The sequence below is a fragment of the Oncorhynchus keta genome, chromosome 24 (genome assembly GCF_023373465.1).
Source record: "Oncorhynchus keta strain PuntledgeMale-10-30-2019 chromosome 24, Oket_V2, whole genome shotgun sequence".
Classification (NCBI taxonomy): domain Eukaryota; kingdom Metazoa; phylum Chordata; class Actinopteri; order Salmoniformes; family Salmonidae; genus Oncorhynchus; species Oncorhynchus keta.
Genome location: NC_068444.1, coordinates 28,429,012 through 28,445,061, shown reverse-complemented (window position 1 = coordinate 28,445,061; position 16,050 = coordinate 28,429,012). Strand labels below are relative to the sequence as shown.

The 16,050-nt window shown below is 42.1% G+C and overlaps 1 protein-coding gene across 1 annotated transcript in view; it reads right to left on the bottom strand.

The window, feature by feature from the left end:
• Window positions 1-26: 26 nt before the first annotated feature.
• LOC118402921 (uncharacterized) overlaps window positions 27-16,050 on the bottom strand; it is a 33,371-nt gene continuing 17,347 nt past the window's right edge. The window contains exons 6-9 of the mRNA XM_035801291.2: window positions 15,464-15,585; window positions 15,203-15,268; window positions 14,890-15,027; window positions 27-5,996 (exon numbers count right to left, since the gene is read on the bottom strand). Of these exons, the coding sequence (XP_035657184.2) occupies window positions 5,743-5,996; window positions 14,890-15,027; window positions 15,203-15,268; window positions 15,464-15,585 (580 nt within the window). The 3' untranslated portion in view covers window positions 27-5,742. The remainder of the gene's footprint in view (window positions 5,997-14,889; window positions 15,028-15,202; window positions 15,269-15,463; window positions 15,586-16,050) is intronic.

Genomic DNA, 16,050 nt, shown 5'->3' with positions numbered 1-16,050 from the left:
CGTGCCAAAATTATCACAACTCAGGATAAGACCCAGATGCACAGTTCGAATCACAGATGTGTATTAACAAAACGGGGCAGGCAGACGACAGGTCAAGGGCAAGCATAGGTCGGTAATCCAGGGCAGAGACAGTAAGGTACAGAACGGCAGGCAGGCTCAGGGTCAGGGCAGGCAGAGGGGTCAAAACTGGAAAAACAAGAAAAATGGGGTAGAGAGAGAGAAACAGGAGTACGGGGAAAACACGCTGGTAGGCTTGACGAGACAAGACGAACTGGCAACAGACAAACAGAAAACACAGGTATGAATGCACAGGGGATAATGATGGGCAACACCTGGAGGGGCTGGATACAAGCACAAGACAGGTGAAACAGATCAGGGTGACAAGAATTGGGATTTTCTGAGAAAACCAATGTATTTTAATTTAAAACACACTACAAATATTTTTTCAAATGTTTAGTTAGAGTGTAGATGTATATAGTGCCTTCATACATCTTGATTTATTTCACATTTTGTTGTTACATACAGTTGTTACACACAATAGCCCATAATGACAAAGTGAAAACATGTTTTTAGAATTTCTTGCAAATTCATAGAAAATGTCATACAGAAATATATATTTTACAGAAGTATTCACACACCTGAGTCAATACTTTCTAGAAGCACCTTTGGCAGCTGTGAGTTTTTCTGGGTAAGTCTCTAAGGGCTTGCCATACCTGGATCATGCAACTTTTTCCCATTATTCTTTTGAAAATTCTTCAAGCTCAGTCAAATTGGTTCTTGACACATCATACTAAAATTAGTGTCTTGGATTTACGTAAAGAATAATACAAAATGCTCTGAGACCAGGTTGGTTATAGAGCAGTAAAGCACAGCTCAGAGCCAGCTACTGGCAAGCAGGGACAAGGTTGGGCCGCTGAGAAGGTTACCTCTCTCTCCCACTGGCCCACTGTTGATAAAGGTCAAGCAGCAGTCATTCAAAAGCCTTTCTGCTCTGACCTTCCCTCCACGCACAGCACACCACAACCACTGCTATTATCAGCCCTGCGGAAAACACTTAAATCTTGGATTATTATTTTTGTTGTGTACTGTATGTAGGCTGCTGTGTCCTTGGCTGGGATTAATTCCATTTGCGTTTTGCCAGCTATGCACCTTTTAAAAGCTTATTTATTTCGGCGTCCACGGAGTCACATTCACAGTAAGCATGGCATAGGTCTGCTCAATCAGAAATGTAGGGCAGGGCCCCTTCTGATTTGAGCCCCACCTGTTTAGCAAAATGTTTTGCTGTTGCCTGTTTTGCATGTTATTTTGGCATTAATATGTGTCACATATCAGTTTGCAATGTAAAAAAAAAATATTTGAGTTAATAACGCCACATACAAACATGGTCTCTTTTTTGTTTTCTTGAGTAAGGCAGCTCCAAAATGCTGGTGTTTCAGTCTAGCTCAGTGCCTTCTGTGGTGGGGCAGCCAGCGAAAAATAAAGAGAGTAGGGGTTTGTAATGTTTGCTAGTTGCGCCGTGATTGGCTCAGTGTTCTGTCACTCATGGGAACACTACGCCGCAAAATCTGAATAGGGGAGCTCGAACATTTAAGCCCCTTGGGTGCTGCCATTGAGTTACATTATACGTGCCCATCCAAGAAGGCTCAAGGTCATTGGCCACAGATAAAATTACGTTAAATCTACCGTAGCTTTGATTGGACTGACAATGTCAACATCATACTTTCAAAATCTTAGCTAGCAAGCGACGAACAAGCATGAATCACATCGAACATCTACTGGCAAATCCTTTTCAATCCTTGTCATATGAAGAGAAATGATAGATAAAAAGTATCGGTGCTCATCGGATATTGGACATAAACATTACACAACAAGTTGGAAATCGCAAATTCAACATTGAGTGGTTTGGAAGGAATCAGTGGCTAACTGCAAGTGTTTCAAAGCAATCACTAGCCTGCTATTCAGTGGAGAGGGTGTGCGGTCCATGTCTGGGTTTAAGGGTCTCTTTTACAAGCTTAAAATGATAAACATTCACATTCAACACCATGGGCCAGAAAAGGTTGAATACATTGGCCATGCTGTTAATCCAGCATGACTTTGCCACAATCAAAACAACTGGGAAGATGCATTTTGAACGGTCATCCAACTGGGAATTCCAAGTCAGGAACTCAGGCCTCTTTCTAGAGCTCCAACCTGAAGATCACTGATGTCATGATTCAACCTTGTTTTTTCCCTCTGAGTTCCCAATTGTCTTGAAAACCCCATAAATCCAAAGAATGACAGGTTTTGATGACGAAATTTGCCCACAAGAAAGACCACCAACACCACCTTCCTGTTCATGTAAGCACAGCACAACAAAGTGAGTCCAAATATGTCTTGTATGCTGCTGCATAAATTATGTAAGATGCCAGGAAGATATGTATACTGTAGCTAAGAAAGTAATACTAAGTGTATGTTGTGTAGTAAACTGTTAGTAGCCCATGTGCCTCACCCTAATAATTTGGTCCCTTTCCCCCTCATAACTTAGACTACTGTTGTGACTTGGTGGTGCACATGTAGCCTATAGCCTGTTTTAGAGAAATTCCATCATCGAATATTGTAAGAGTTTTCATTGTCTGCTTATATGCCTCCTTTATTCCCTTTGTTTATCCTACAGTTCTGACTTGGTGTACAGGGAGAATACTGTAAGAACGGGTTCTGAATTCTGTCGCTGCACATTTCAAAAGTGCTGAACAAATTGTTATATTGACTACGTCCGTTTTAGCATGCTCATTTGGTATTTTATTAGGATCCCATTAGCTGTTGCAAAAGCAGCTGCTACCCTTCCTGGGGTCCACACAAAACATGAAACATGACATAATACAGAACATTAATAGACAAGAACAGCTCAAAGACAGAATTACAGTTGAAGTCTGAAGTTTACATACACCTTATCCAAATACATTTCAACTCCGTTATTCACAATTACTGACATGTAATCCTAGTAAAAAATCCCTGTCTTAGGTCAGTTAGGATCACCACTTTATTTTAAGAATGTGAAATGTCAGAATAGTAGAGAAAATTATTTATTTCAGCTTTCATTTCTTTCATCACATTTCCAGTGGGTCAGAAGTTTTACATACACTCAATTAGTATTTGGTAGCATTGCCTTTAAATTGTTTAACTTGGGTCAAATGTAGCCTTCCACAAGCTTCCCAGAATAAGTTGGGTGAATTTTAGCCCATTCCTCCTGACAGAGTTGGTATAACTGAATCAGGTTTGTAGGCCTCCTTGCTCGCACATGCTTTTTTAGTTATGCTCACAAATTTTCTATAGGATTGAGGTCACTCCAATACCTTGACTTTGTTGTTCTTAAGCCATTTTGCCACAACTTTGGAAGTATGCTTCGGGTCATTGTCCATTTGGAAGACCCATTTGCGACCAAGCTTTAACTTTAACTGATGTCTGGAGATGTTGCTTCAATATATCCACATAATTCTGCTGCCTAATGATGCCATCTATTTTGTGAAGTGCACCAGTCCCTCCTGCAACAAAGCACACCCACAACATGATGCTGCCACCCCCGTGCTTCACGGTTGGGATGGTGTTCTTCGGCTTTTTTTTGGCGGTTTTGGAGCAGTGGCTTCTTCCTTGCTGAGCGGCCTTTCAGGTTGTGTTGATATAGGACTCGTTTTACAGTGGATATAGATACTTTTGTACCTGTTTCCTCCAGCATCTTCACATGGTCGTTTGCTGTTGTTCTGGGATTGATTTGCACTTTTCGTACCAAAGTACGTTCATCTCTAGGAGACAGAACGCGTCTCCTTCCTGAGCGGTATGACGGCTGCGTGGTCTCATGGTGTTCATACTTGCGTACTATTATTTGTACAGATGAACATGGTACCTTCAGGCATTTCGAAATTGCTCCCAAGGATGAACCAGACTTGTGGTCTACAATTTTTCTTGGCTGATTGGCTGATTTCTTTTGATTTTCCCATGATGTCAAGCAAAGAGGCACTGAGTTTGAAGGTAGGTCTTGAAATACATCCACAGGTACACCTCCAATTGACTCAGGATAATTTACATAATTTGAGTCAATCAGAAGCTTCTAAAGCCATGACATAATTTTCTGGAATTTTCAAAGCTGTTCAAAGGCACAGTCAACTTAGTGTATGTTAACTTCTGACCCATTGGAACTGTGATACAGTGAATTATGAGTGAAATAATCTGTCTGTAAACAATTGTTGGAAAAATGACTTGTGTCATGCACAAAGTAGATGTCCTAACCGACTTGCCAAAACTATAGTTTGTTAACAAGAAATTTGTGGTGGTTGAAAAACGAGTTTTAATGACTCCAACCTAAGTGTATGTAAACTGCCGACTTCAACTGTACATACATTTCTTAAAAAGGTACACGTAGCCTACATATCAATGCATACACACAAACTATCTAGGTCAAACAGGGGAGAGGCGTTGTGTTGTGAGGTGTTGCTTTATCCTTTAAAAAAACAAACAGGTTCTGTTTATTTGAGCAATACGAGATGGAACAAAGTTCCATGCAATAATGGCTCTAAATAATACTGTACGTTTTCTTGAATTTGTTCTGGATTTGGGGTCTGTGAAAAGACCCCTGATGGCATGTCTGGTGGGGTAAGTGTGTGTCAGAGCTTTGTGTATGTTGACTATGCAAACAATTGGGGATTTAACACGTTAATGTTTCTTATAAAAAAGAAGTGATGCAGTCAGTCTCTCCTCAACTCTTAGCTAAGAGAGACTGGCATGCATAGTATTTATATCAGGCCTCTGATTACAATGAAGAGCAATATGTGTCGCTCTGTTCTGAGCCAGCTGCAGCTTAACTAGGTCTTTCCTTGCAGCACTGGACCACACAATAATCAAGATGAGACTAAACTAGAACCTGCAGAACTTGATTTTTAGAGTGTGGTGTCAAAACAATCAGAGCATCTCTTTATTACGGCCAGATCTCTCCCCATCTTTACAACCATTGAATCGATATGTTTTGACTATGACAGTTTACAATCTAAGGTAACGCCAAGTCATTTACTCTCCTAATTTCTTAATCAGAATTACAGATTGCCTCTTATCCACTCATCACTCCCTAATGCCATAGTTTGTACATCTCAATTGTCAGTAGAAACCACCTTTGTTTAGGCAAGTCAGCCATGTCAGATATGTTTTTTTTTTAAACAGGCAGTAAATGAGGCTGAATGAAGTGTTTTTCTGCCAGACAAGGCTCCGCTGATACCACTGCTACATCTGGCTAAAGATTCACTTGAGATGCACCCTCAGTCTGCTCCGAGCATTTCTACTATGGGTTTTGCTTTGAGTACATCCACTCATGATACATACTTCTTTCCTATAGCCCTTCACTTGCCCAAGTTCTAAAATGAAACCCCTTGACCGCTAACAGCCATTCAGAGTGACTTGTGGTTGAGGCCTGTAGTTCTAGTACGTTTAATTTCTCATCCTATAGGACCACAATAATACAATTTGGTATTTGGGGGCATTTGTCAATTGAAATGTAGTGACTTATCACACCAAAAGATGGCACTAAATCTCAACTGTTTTGCCCATAGACTAAACCACATGGCATTTTGGATGAAACAAAAAATACTTAAAGAACAATTTTTCCAGAGAGAACTTAATTTGTGGTGCCAGATACAAGCACATACAAATCATTAGAAAATTGAAGGTACAGTTCAGGGCCAGTTGGTTATCCAGTTCTTGTGACATCTGCCTCTTGGGTTAAGTTACAACATGGAGAGGCCAGCCGTGGCCTTGTGGTCCGTGCTGCAGGGTGGCTAGGCGGGCAGCTAGCAGCAGCAGCAGGCCAGCGAGGACCTCCAGGCAGAAGGAGAGCCAGGCCAGGCCGAGGGACCAGCCGAAAGAGGTGCTGACCACCTGGGCCAAACGCTCAGCCCCCACCAGCCTCTCAGTCTCAGCCATCGCCTGTTGGGAGTAACTGATGTACAGGCTGACACCAGAGAGGGTCAGAACACCTGAGGAAACACACACACATGTAATTGATGTAGCTGGGGCTCACTTTGAAGCATGTCAGCAAACCTGGGGAGACAATAACAGTAAGTCATTGCTAATATACCAAATGCGCACACAAGCAGTTGGAGAGGGAGATTGAACACTATTTTCATGTAAGCACAAGTATGTACAAGTGCTAACAGGGTACACTTGGCTTGGAGAGAAGGATCACCTGAAAGGCGGTAGCATTGGAGGACAATGACGCCACAGTCACTTAGACAGCTTCTTACACATAAGAGTAGGATCAAAAGGACAGCCAGCGAAAGAGAGGAACACTTGAATGTTGTATTTGGTTTTGTCTGTACAACCCACATATCACAATGAGAGAAACAAGAAGTAGACTGAAGCATGCACCATCTGATGATATCGGAGTTTAAGAGCCATCAGAGTCCTGTTATGTTGCCATGGAGGAAACTCCTGTCTTTGGTTCCGGCGGAATAGGAAAAGTCAATAAACTATAACGTCTTTGTATCCAGCTCCCTGCACCCAGCAGCCCAAATCACCACGTATTGCTGGCAGGGGGGCTAGGTGGGCATAATTTCAATTTATCCCTATGTCACCCAAGGGTGTCAAGAGCTAAGAGGGAGGAAGGAGTAGAAGGTGTGTGAGTGAGAGAGTCAGTTATTATTGAGTTGACCTACAATCCTCAAATGGACCATCAGACAGCCTTACTTTTCCCTCAGACTCCATCTACACTGGACTGACTGGCGACTAATACAAAGATACTCATAAAATTCCAGAAAACCATAGAGCCATCAAGCCAGGAACATTAGAAAGAACATCAGTGACAATTACACAGAGGGCTTATTCACACAGGACTGAAATAATAAAAGTGATCTGAATGACTTACAATGAGAAAACCAGAGACAGCACCACAGGGAGTATAATCAACTACCTATCAGCCTGCTCAATGATTGGTGGATATGGTTGCTGGCTATGACAGAGACATCATTTGTTAGCAGAAATTGAAATAAACAAGTTCTGGATATTCCCTATTGACACGGACCCCAGATGACAGAGGCTCACCTCGTAAGAGACGGCTCCTGATTACTTATGAGGTGTGGTAGCCTTGTGGTTCGTACGAGGCTAGAGGTGTGGTAGTGTTGTGGTTCGTATGTGGCTAGAGGTGTGGTAGTCTTGTGGTTCGTATGTGGCTAGAGGTGTGGTAGTCTTGTGGTTTGTACGTGGCTAGAGGTGTGGGTCTCTTAGACACTTATAGATTCCAAGCATCACCCAGGTGGAGTCTACACTTTCGCTGGTGGATGTTCCAGCCTACCAACAGAGGATGAGTAGTTGTGAACTTCAGAGACAGAGATGCCTGATAAAGAGCTCCAGTCCGGCTTGTCTGACTGATGTTTCTCCCTACCTGGCTGTACCATCGACGCCATCTCCACTCAAGCTATTCCTTTATTTAACTGCATTCTCATCTAGACATAGTTATGACCTGTTAAATCTACTCAGCTCCGTTCAGAATCACTAGAAGCAGCAGACAAGGAAATCCAATTTCACCTTTGCTATTCTTACTCATGGAACCCCTGGCTCAGGCAATTCATCAATCGAAGGAAATAACACAAATTTCCCCAAAATCTACTGATCACTTAATATCATTACATGCTCGATTATACACTGCTCAAAAAAATAAAGGGAACACTAAAATAACACATCCTAGATCTGAATGAATTAAATATTCTTATTAAATACTTTTTTCTTTACATAGTTGAATGTGCTGACAACAAAATCACACAACAATTATCAATGGAAATCAAATTTATCAACCCATGGAGGTCTGGATTTGGAGTCACACTCAAAATTAAAGTGGAAAACCACACTACAGGCTGATCCAACTTTGATGTAAATGTCCTTAAAACAAGTCAAAATGAGGCTCAGTAGTGTGTGTGGCCTCCACGTGCCTGTATGACCTCCCTACAATGCCTGGGTATGCTCCTGATGAGGTGGCGGATGGTCTCCCGAGGGATCTCCTCCCAGACCTGGACTAAAGCATCCGCCAACTCCTGGACAGTCTGTGGTGCAACGTGGCTGGTGGATGGAGCGAGACATGATGTCCCAGATGTGCTCAATTGGATTCAGGTCTGGGGAACGGGCGGGCCAGTCCATAGCATCAATGCCTTCCTCTTGCAGGAACTGCTGACACACTCCAGCCACATGAGGTCTAGCATTGTCTTGCATTAGGAGGAACCCAGGGCCAACCGCACCAGCATATGGTCTCACAAGGGGTCTGAGGATCTCATCTCGGTACCTAATGGCAGTCAGGCTACCTCTGGCGAACACATGGAGGGCTGTGCATCCCCCCAAAGCCACAGATGTGAAGTTTGAGGCAGGCATGTTCATTTCTCTACTATAAGCTACCTCCAACTTCGTTTTAGTGAATTTAGCAGTACGCCCAACCGGCCTCAAAACCGCAGACCACATGTATGGCGTCGTGCAGGCGAGCGGTTTTCTGATGTCCACATTGTGAACAGAGTGCCCCATGGTGGCAGTGGGTTTATGGTATGGGCAGGCATAAGCTACGGACAATGAACACAACTGCATTTTATTGATGGCAGTTTGAATGCACAGAGATACCGTGAAGAGATCCTGAGGTCCATTGTCGTGCTATTCATCCCCGCCATTACCCCATGTTTCAGCATAATAACGCACAGCCCCAAGTCGCAAGGATCTTTATACAATTCCCGAAAGCTGAAAATGTCCCAGTTCTTCCATGGCCTGCATTCTCACCAGCCATGTCACCCATTGAGCACGTTTGGGATGCTCTGGATCGACAGCGTGTTCCAGTTCTCGCCAATATCCAGCAACTTCGCACAGCCAATGAAGAGGAGTGGGACAACATTCCACAATCCATAGCCGGATCACCTCTATATCATCATTCATTGAATCAGATGGCTCATTCATCACAAAATCCACTGATAATGCCAACTCCTTTAATATTTTTTTTTCATTGGCAAGATTAGAAAACTTAGGCATGACATGCCAGCAACAAATGCTGACACTACACATCCAAATATATCTGACCAAATTATGAAAGACAAGCATTGTAATTTTGAATTCCTAAAAGTAAAATATTGTTTATCAACAATGACAAGCCACCGGGGTCTGACAACTTGGATGGAATATTACTGAGGATAATAGCAGATGAAATTGCCACTCCTATTTACCATATATTAAAGTTAAGCCTACTAGAAAGTGTGTGCCCTCCTACCTGGAGGGAACACAAGTTATTCCCCTACCTAAGAATAGTAAAAAAAAACTTAACTGGCTCAAATAGCCGACCAATCAGCCTGTTACCAAGACTTAATAAACGTTTGGAAAAAATGTTGTTTGACCAGATACAATGCTATTTTACAGTAAACAAATTGACAAGACTTTCAGCACGCTTATAGGGAAGGCCATTCAACAAGCACAGCACTTACACAAATTACTGACGACTGGCTGAGAGGAAATAATGGGGGGAGCTGTTTTGTTAGATTCAGTGCGGCTTTTGACATTATCAATCAAAGTCTGTTGCTGTAAAAACTTATGCGTTATGGCTTTACACCCAATGCTGTATGGTGGATAAAGAGTTGCCTGTCTAACAGAATAGAGGATGTTCTTTAATGGAAGCCTCTCCAACAAAACCAAGGTAGAATCAGGAATTCCCCAGGGCAGCTGTCAAGGCCACTTACTTTTTTCAATCTCTACTAAACATGCTTTCAGCAAAGCAGCAGGGTAGCCTAGTGGTTAGAGCGTTGGACTAGTAACCGAAAGGTTGCAAATTCAAATCCCTGAGCTGACATGGTACAAATCTGTCGTTCTGCCCCTGAACAGGCAGTTAACACACTGTTCCTAGGCCGTCATTGAAAATAAGAATTTGTTCTTAACTGACTTTAAAATGTTTAAAAAAAACGTTTTTTAAGTGTGTGCTGATGACTCAACACTATACATGTCAGCTACCACAGCGACTGAAATGACTACAACACTTAAAAAAGAGCTGCAGTTTCAGAATGGGTGAAACTACAGTCCTAAATATTTCTAAAACTAAAAGCATTATATTTGGGACATAATTCACTAAACCTAAACTAAATATTGTAATGAATAATGTGGAAAGACCAAACTGCTTGGAGTAACCCTGGATTGTAAACTGCTATGGTCAAAACAAATGTATACAACAGTAGCTAGAATGGGGAGAAGTCAGTCTATAATAAAGCGCATTCTAAACAGCACTATCCACAAGGCAGGTCCTACAGGCCCTAGTTTTCTTGCACCTGGACTACTGTTCAGTCGTGTGTTCAGGTGCCACAAAGAGGGACTTGCAATTGTCTCAGAACAGGGCAGCACAGCTAATATTAATAATATGCATGTCAATCTCGCCTGGCTCAAAGTGGAGGAGAGATTGACTTCATCACTACTTGTATTTGTGAGAGGTATTGACATGTTGAATGCACCGAGCTGTCTGTCTGAACTACTGGCACAACTTGGACACCCATGCATACACCACAAGACATGCCACCAGAGGTCTCTTCACAATCCCCAAGTCCAGAACAGACTATGGAAGGCGCACAGTACTACATGGAATTCTATTCCACACCAAGTAACTCATTGCTAGCAGTAAAATTAGATTTACAAAACAGATACACCTTATGGAACAGCAGGGACTGTGAAGCAACACAAACATTGACAGATGCACACAAACACACGCACTATACACACACGTACACATGGATTTTATGTAATAGATATGTGGTAGTAGAGGCCTGAGGGCACACATTTAAAATGTTGTATAATCTGTTATGACTGTATTGTAATGTTTTTAAAATGTATTACTGCCTTAATTTCGCTGGACCCCAGGAAGAGTAGCTTCTGCCAAGGCAGCAGCTAATGGGGATCCATAATAAATACAAATAGGAAGGAGGTGTCATACTGCATGAGGCAAATGGTGGTCACACCAGATACTGACCCGTTTAATAGATGCATATCAGTATTCCCAGTCAAGTGAAATCCATAGATTAGTGTCTAATGAAGGTATTTCAATTGAGTGATTTCCTTATTTGAACTGTAATCAGTTGAAATTGTTGCATGCTGCGTTTATATTTTTTGTTCGGTGTAATTCCAGCCTTGATTCCATTTCACACATTGCCATGTGCTGTTGATTAGGTCTGAAGGCATTTAGAGTCTTGTTCCTTAACTCAGTTCTCCTGCATCACAAGGCTTTCTTTATCAGGGTTATTCTAGGCCTATAACTGGCAGTGTCACGGGGAGAGAAAGGGCACTAGAATGTTCCTTCCACTCATTCAAATTGTGTGGGGACGCCCATCGGTCAAGAGCGGAGTGTTGGCTGAAGCTGCTGCATTGGTCACTCTTGATTAAGTAAAACAGTAAACAACGCTCTACCCTCAAGTTCATAATCTATTAGGCCCCTTTTATGACCAGAGTTAAGCGCACGTAAAACTAACGTAATTCCCATTTTAGGCACTTCTCTCGCTATGTGTATTCTGACCTTGAATCTAAGCAGGAGAACAGCATGAGTATTCTGACATTGAACCTAAGCAGGATAGCAGCATGCTATTCACCCGCTATTTGTTCGGTGTGGAGATCTAAGAAATGAAGTTGTAACGGAGGTGTGTCTACAGATAAACCTTAGTCTGACCTTGGTTTAGTCGCCTCATTATTCCACTTTTACGCGCGAGGACCCCATGAATAAGGTCGAGCGAACCTGCCCGTTCCAAGAGGAAAAAGCATATACTTTATTTTTTGCTTGGAGACGAATGTGAAACCAGCTATACGGAAGCAAACTGAAACTCAACATGACATGTAATGCGGCCCCTTTTCCACAGTGAAAGAGGCTACAAATAGCTGTGCCGTTGTTACGAATTTTAAATGTGCCCGCATAATTTGCGTGGATGACATTTGGACACCCAAACTATAGGCTTCTGTAGGGCCGAACCTGCAGAGTTAATGCATGTTCATTAGAATGTCTTAATTATAGCCTATGCCCGGGCTTTTCTCATGTTTTATTTTACAATGTGTGTAATGTTAAATATCAGCACTATCGGGGAGCCACCGTCAGTAATACCCACATACATTTATAACTCACTTCAGTGTTAGTTTTCTTCCATTTGTAGCTTATATTTTGCATCATTCCATTCCGTTTCCCTTTAATTCCTCTGTCACGTTCGTGTAATTGTTCCTGATGGTCGCTAGCATTTGTGGATCATATTAGGCTAACGTTGTGCAATAATTTGGGTCACGTAGCCTTTTTGAATCATTGAGTAAATCATACCACACGTAGCAGGTTAAGCCTGGAACCTTGCGCACGGTTCACGACGAGTGGACCGTTATGTTTCATGATTAGTGAGAATTAGGGTAAATTCATATTGTACACTTTTTTACACCTTTGAATATTTTATGGATTATACTTGAATATGACAATTTTCAGGATTAATCAAACCACTTTTTTATTCATCAAGACATGTAGTGCGTAAAGGCTCTCTAAACCGGTTTATGATTCCTAACCCTAAAATATACCTTATTAATCTACAAGATCAGAGTATTTTTTATATCTACCAGTTGGTGCTGAAACGGAGACGCATAGAGACGCATAGAGACGCATAGATGGCATTCTTTCATTGATCCCTATTTTCTGAACCCATTCTCTCGATGTATTCTAGTATTCTAGTCTTTCGATAAAATTATAATTAAAAGGTATACAATATTTAAAGGGATGGTTTAAGATACATGTACTGACGAGTTGTTTTACATTTATTCAGCGCGCGCAAGGGAACCACGCCTGCAAATCCCGTAATGCACCTTCACAAGGTAAATCTGAATACCAACTACTGAGAAGTGCATCCGAAAGGTGTGTGCAATAGTAATTTCCTAAGTCAGAATCGGGCCCCTAAAGAATGAGGTGCTAAATCCTGGTAATGTTGTCCAACGATGAAAAGGAAAACACTTTGCAGTGTGTTGTCCAATTAATTGATATTCCTCTCAGAGGACATACAGTACTGTGTACTTGCACTTTCCATAGAGAAGGTCTTTACAACTCTAGCGCCAAGTGACTCTATAACGATAATAAAGGATATACTGTACGGTTGAGAAGGTAATCCTCATAACTGGATTGGTAATCAACAGGCTAGGCAGGGGTGCCATCAAGCCATCTGTGGTCTGTTCCTTCCCAGTGATATGGCCTTGTAATGGGGGAAATCGGTGTACAGTGTAAATCTATCATCATCCATCGCTCTCAACCTAGTTCTCTCTCTACAAACCTTTATTTTTACAATCTCTCCATACCCTCATTTCTCTTGTTTAAATCCCAAACACTAATCTCTTCATCTCCATCCAATTTAAAGCCCATAACCTCCACCTCTTTCTCCAGCTGGCTGAAGTCATTCCCATCCATATCTTGCTCTCCAGTACCTTCCCTCTTCTATTCTCTCCACCCCCCTCACTATTACACAAATGACTTATTTCAGTGGATATAACCAAATCATTGCTCTCCTCAGCAGCCCCCTTTCATCAAAATGAAATTAGGAAGTGAAAGTGTTTGAAAGCAGAGGGATATTGCAGTGTTGGCCATCCCCAAAGATCAGTAACAGATATACTAATCCCGGTAATCCATCTACTATCTGGGAGGCAAACAATACTAACATTTCCACTAAGTACAGGAGAGAGATGTAGGGCTGAATATACTTTTTCTTTTTTTCCTACTGTATTATTGACTGTATGCTTTGTTCATTCCATGTGTAACTCTGTGTTGTTGTATGTGTCGAACTGCTATGCTTTATCTTGGCCAGGTCGCAGTTGCAAATGAGAACTAGCTTACCTGGTTAAATAAAGGTTAAATAAATAAATACTATTTAAAAAGATGGACTGGTCTGGTGGGCAGTGGAGAGAACATCCATCTTAAAATATTCTTCCTTCCTCTGTGGTCAAATCAAACCCATTATTATCAGTCTAGCTCCAACCACATGGAGATAGTTTAGGGTGTGTGGAGACTGACATTGTGGTAAATAACATTGCCGACAATAACAAGACCTTTCCAAGTCGTTCTGTGATGCAGAGCCAGATGGTGTGAGACTTTCTGTATCTGTGCTCCAATTAACCACACCACCACCCTCTCACTTCAACTGTGAAACTACAGGGGTGAATCTCAATGATCTAAAATTACCCTGATGCCTCCAATTGTCCTCCTTTGTACGATTGAGATGCACACAACTCTAAGTGAATGGGCTGGCTCTAAAGCAGTCTTTCTAAAGCAGTCTTTCCTCGAGCACACCCAACAGCACATATTTCTGTTGTAGCCCGAGACAAACTCACCTAAATCAACTCATTGAGGGCTTGATGATTAGTTGACTAGTTGAATCAGGTGTGCTTGTCCAGGGCTTCATCAAAAATGTGTACGGTTGGGGTTACTTGGTACTTGGAGTTGGGAAACATTGCTCTAAAGCAGAGGTTGGCAAATCCAGTCCTCTAGGGCCTGATTGGTATCACTTGTTCTCAATCCCTAGCAAACACAACTGATTAATCAAATTGCATTCTAAACTGAAGATCATGATTAGCTGATTATTGGAGTCAGGTGTGTTAGCTGGGGCAAAACTGACACCAATCAGGCCCTCAAGGAATTGCCCACCCCTGTTCTAAAGACATTATGGATGGGAGTATGTTGCATAGGAGTGCATTTGGACATGTAGGTGTCAGGTAACCTTGCCCTTGTCCCAGATCTCCTTGTGCTATCATGTCAACTTCGTGTCATGCCAAACATGACAATGAGTAACAAGGCATTGGCATGGTAGCACAAACAGAGTAGCACTAAGACTAGGAGTTAGGGCCCTAAGGATGAGCGATGATGGATGACACACTTACTGCAGAGGATGAGATAGGAGGCGGTGCCAGTGAGGAGGGTGGGGCTCCGGGCCAGGGAACTGATCAATCCACAGATGCCTCCGAACACCAGCAGGACCAGGCTTAGAGGCAATAGGACCACAATCGCACTGTGCATGTCTGGGGAAACAAACAGACACACAATATTCCAACCATAGGAGCACTTCTATCACCAACACTTGAGACACAGATTGCGGCTTCATCAATAAGAGAATCTATTCACAATAGCAATAGCTGTAAATGTTTTATTCTATAATGTCTTGTTTAATAAGGTGATCATGGACAGGTAACTCACTCAACATGTGCATCTCAGGTTCAGAGTAGTTGGGGGAGTTAAATGTGTAAGAATACACCTTCTGACCTGAAAAGATGGATAAACACATTCAGAGGAACAAATGGATTATCCACAGATTTGATGCAGTTTTCATTGTGACAATACAACAGTGTCTTGCTACAGGAAAAATGACAAATAATCCTAACTGATACTATAAAAGGCATCCATCTAAGAAAGACATTGGTTTCAAATGACTTCATCCAAATGCATAGGAATGCATACCTTCATAAGTTATCCACAATCCGGAATGGGAATCCGAAACGTCTGTATCGGTCCGGTTGGTTCTGTTCACCTCAATAATGTACCAGTAGTCGCTCCCGATCGCCGTAGCCAGGAACGCGAAACTGAGGATACCGAAGATGCCAGCGGTGATCACCAGAGAACTAAAGGACAGCTTCATCTCGCTTGATTGATGTAAAGTACAGTATTTGCTCAGATAAAAATAAGTGTGCATCGAGTCAACCCCCAACCGGTATAGGGACTGGTAACATGCCCTATTTGTACGCACTGTTTCTGTGGTTGACTAGAAGCGTTAATGCCAGTAAAAGGCGAAAGTACTATAGAGTATAGTTAAATTAAGTAAATTATCACAACTAATCAAAATCATCTCCACTGGTAATCTTTATTTCCATCTCTTCAGGATGGCGCGCTTTCCCGGTATATCCTGCAAATTCACCGCCCAATAGAGATTAAACAAAAATAGGTTACGAGGTTGAGGCGTGAACCATTACTGATGATGGTTGACCACTACGCTGAGGGATAACATTTTTTTTCTGAGCAGCAGCAGAGTACAAGCAGGCGGGTCCTTT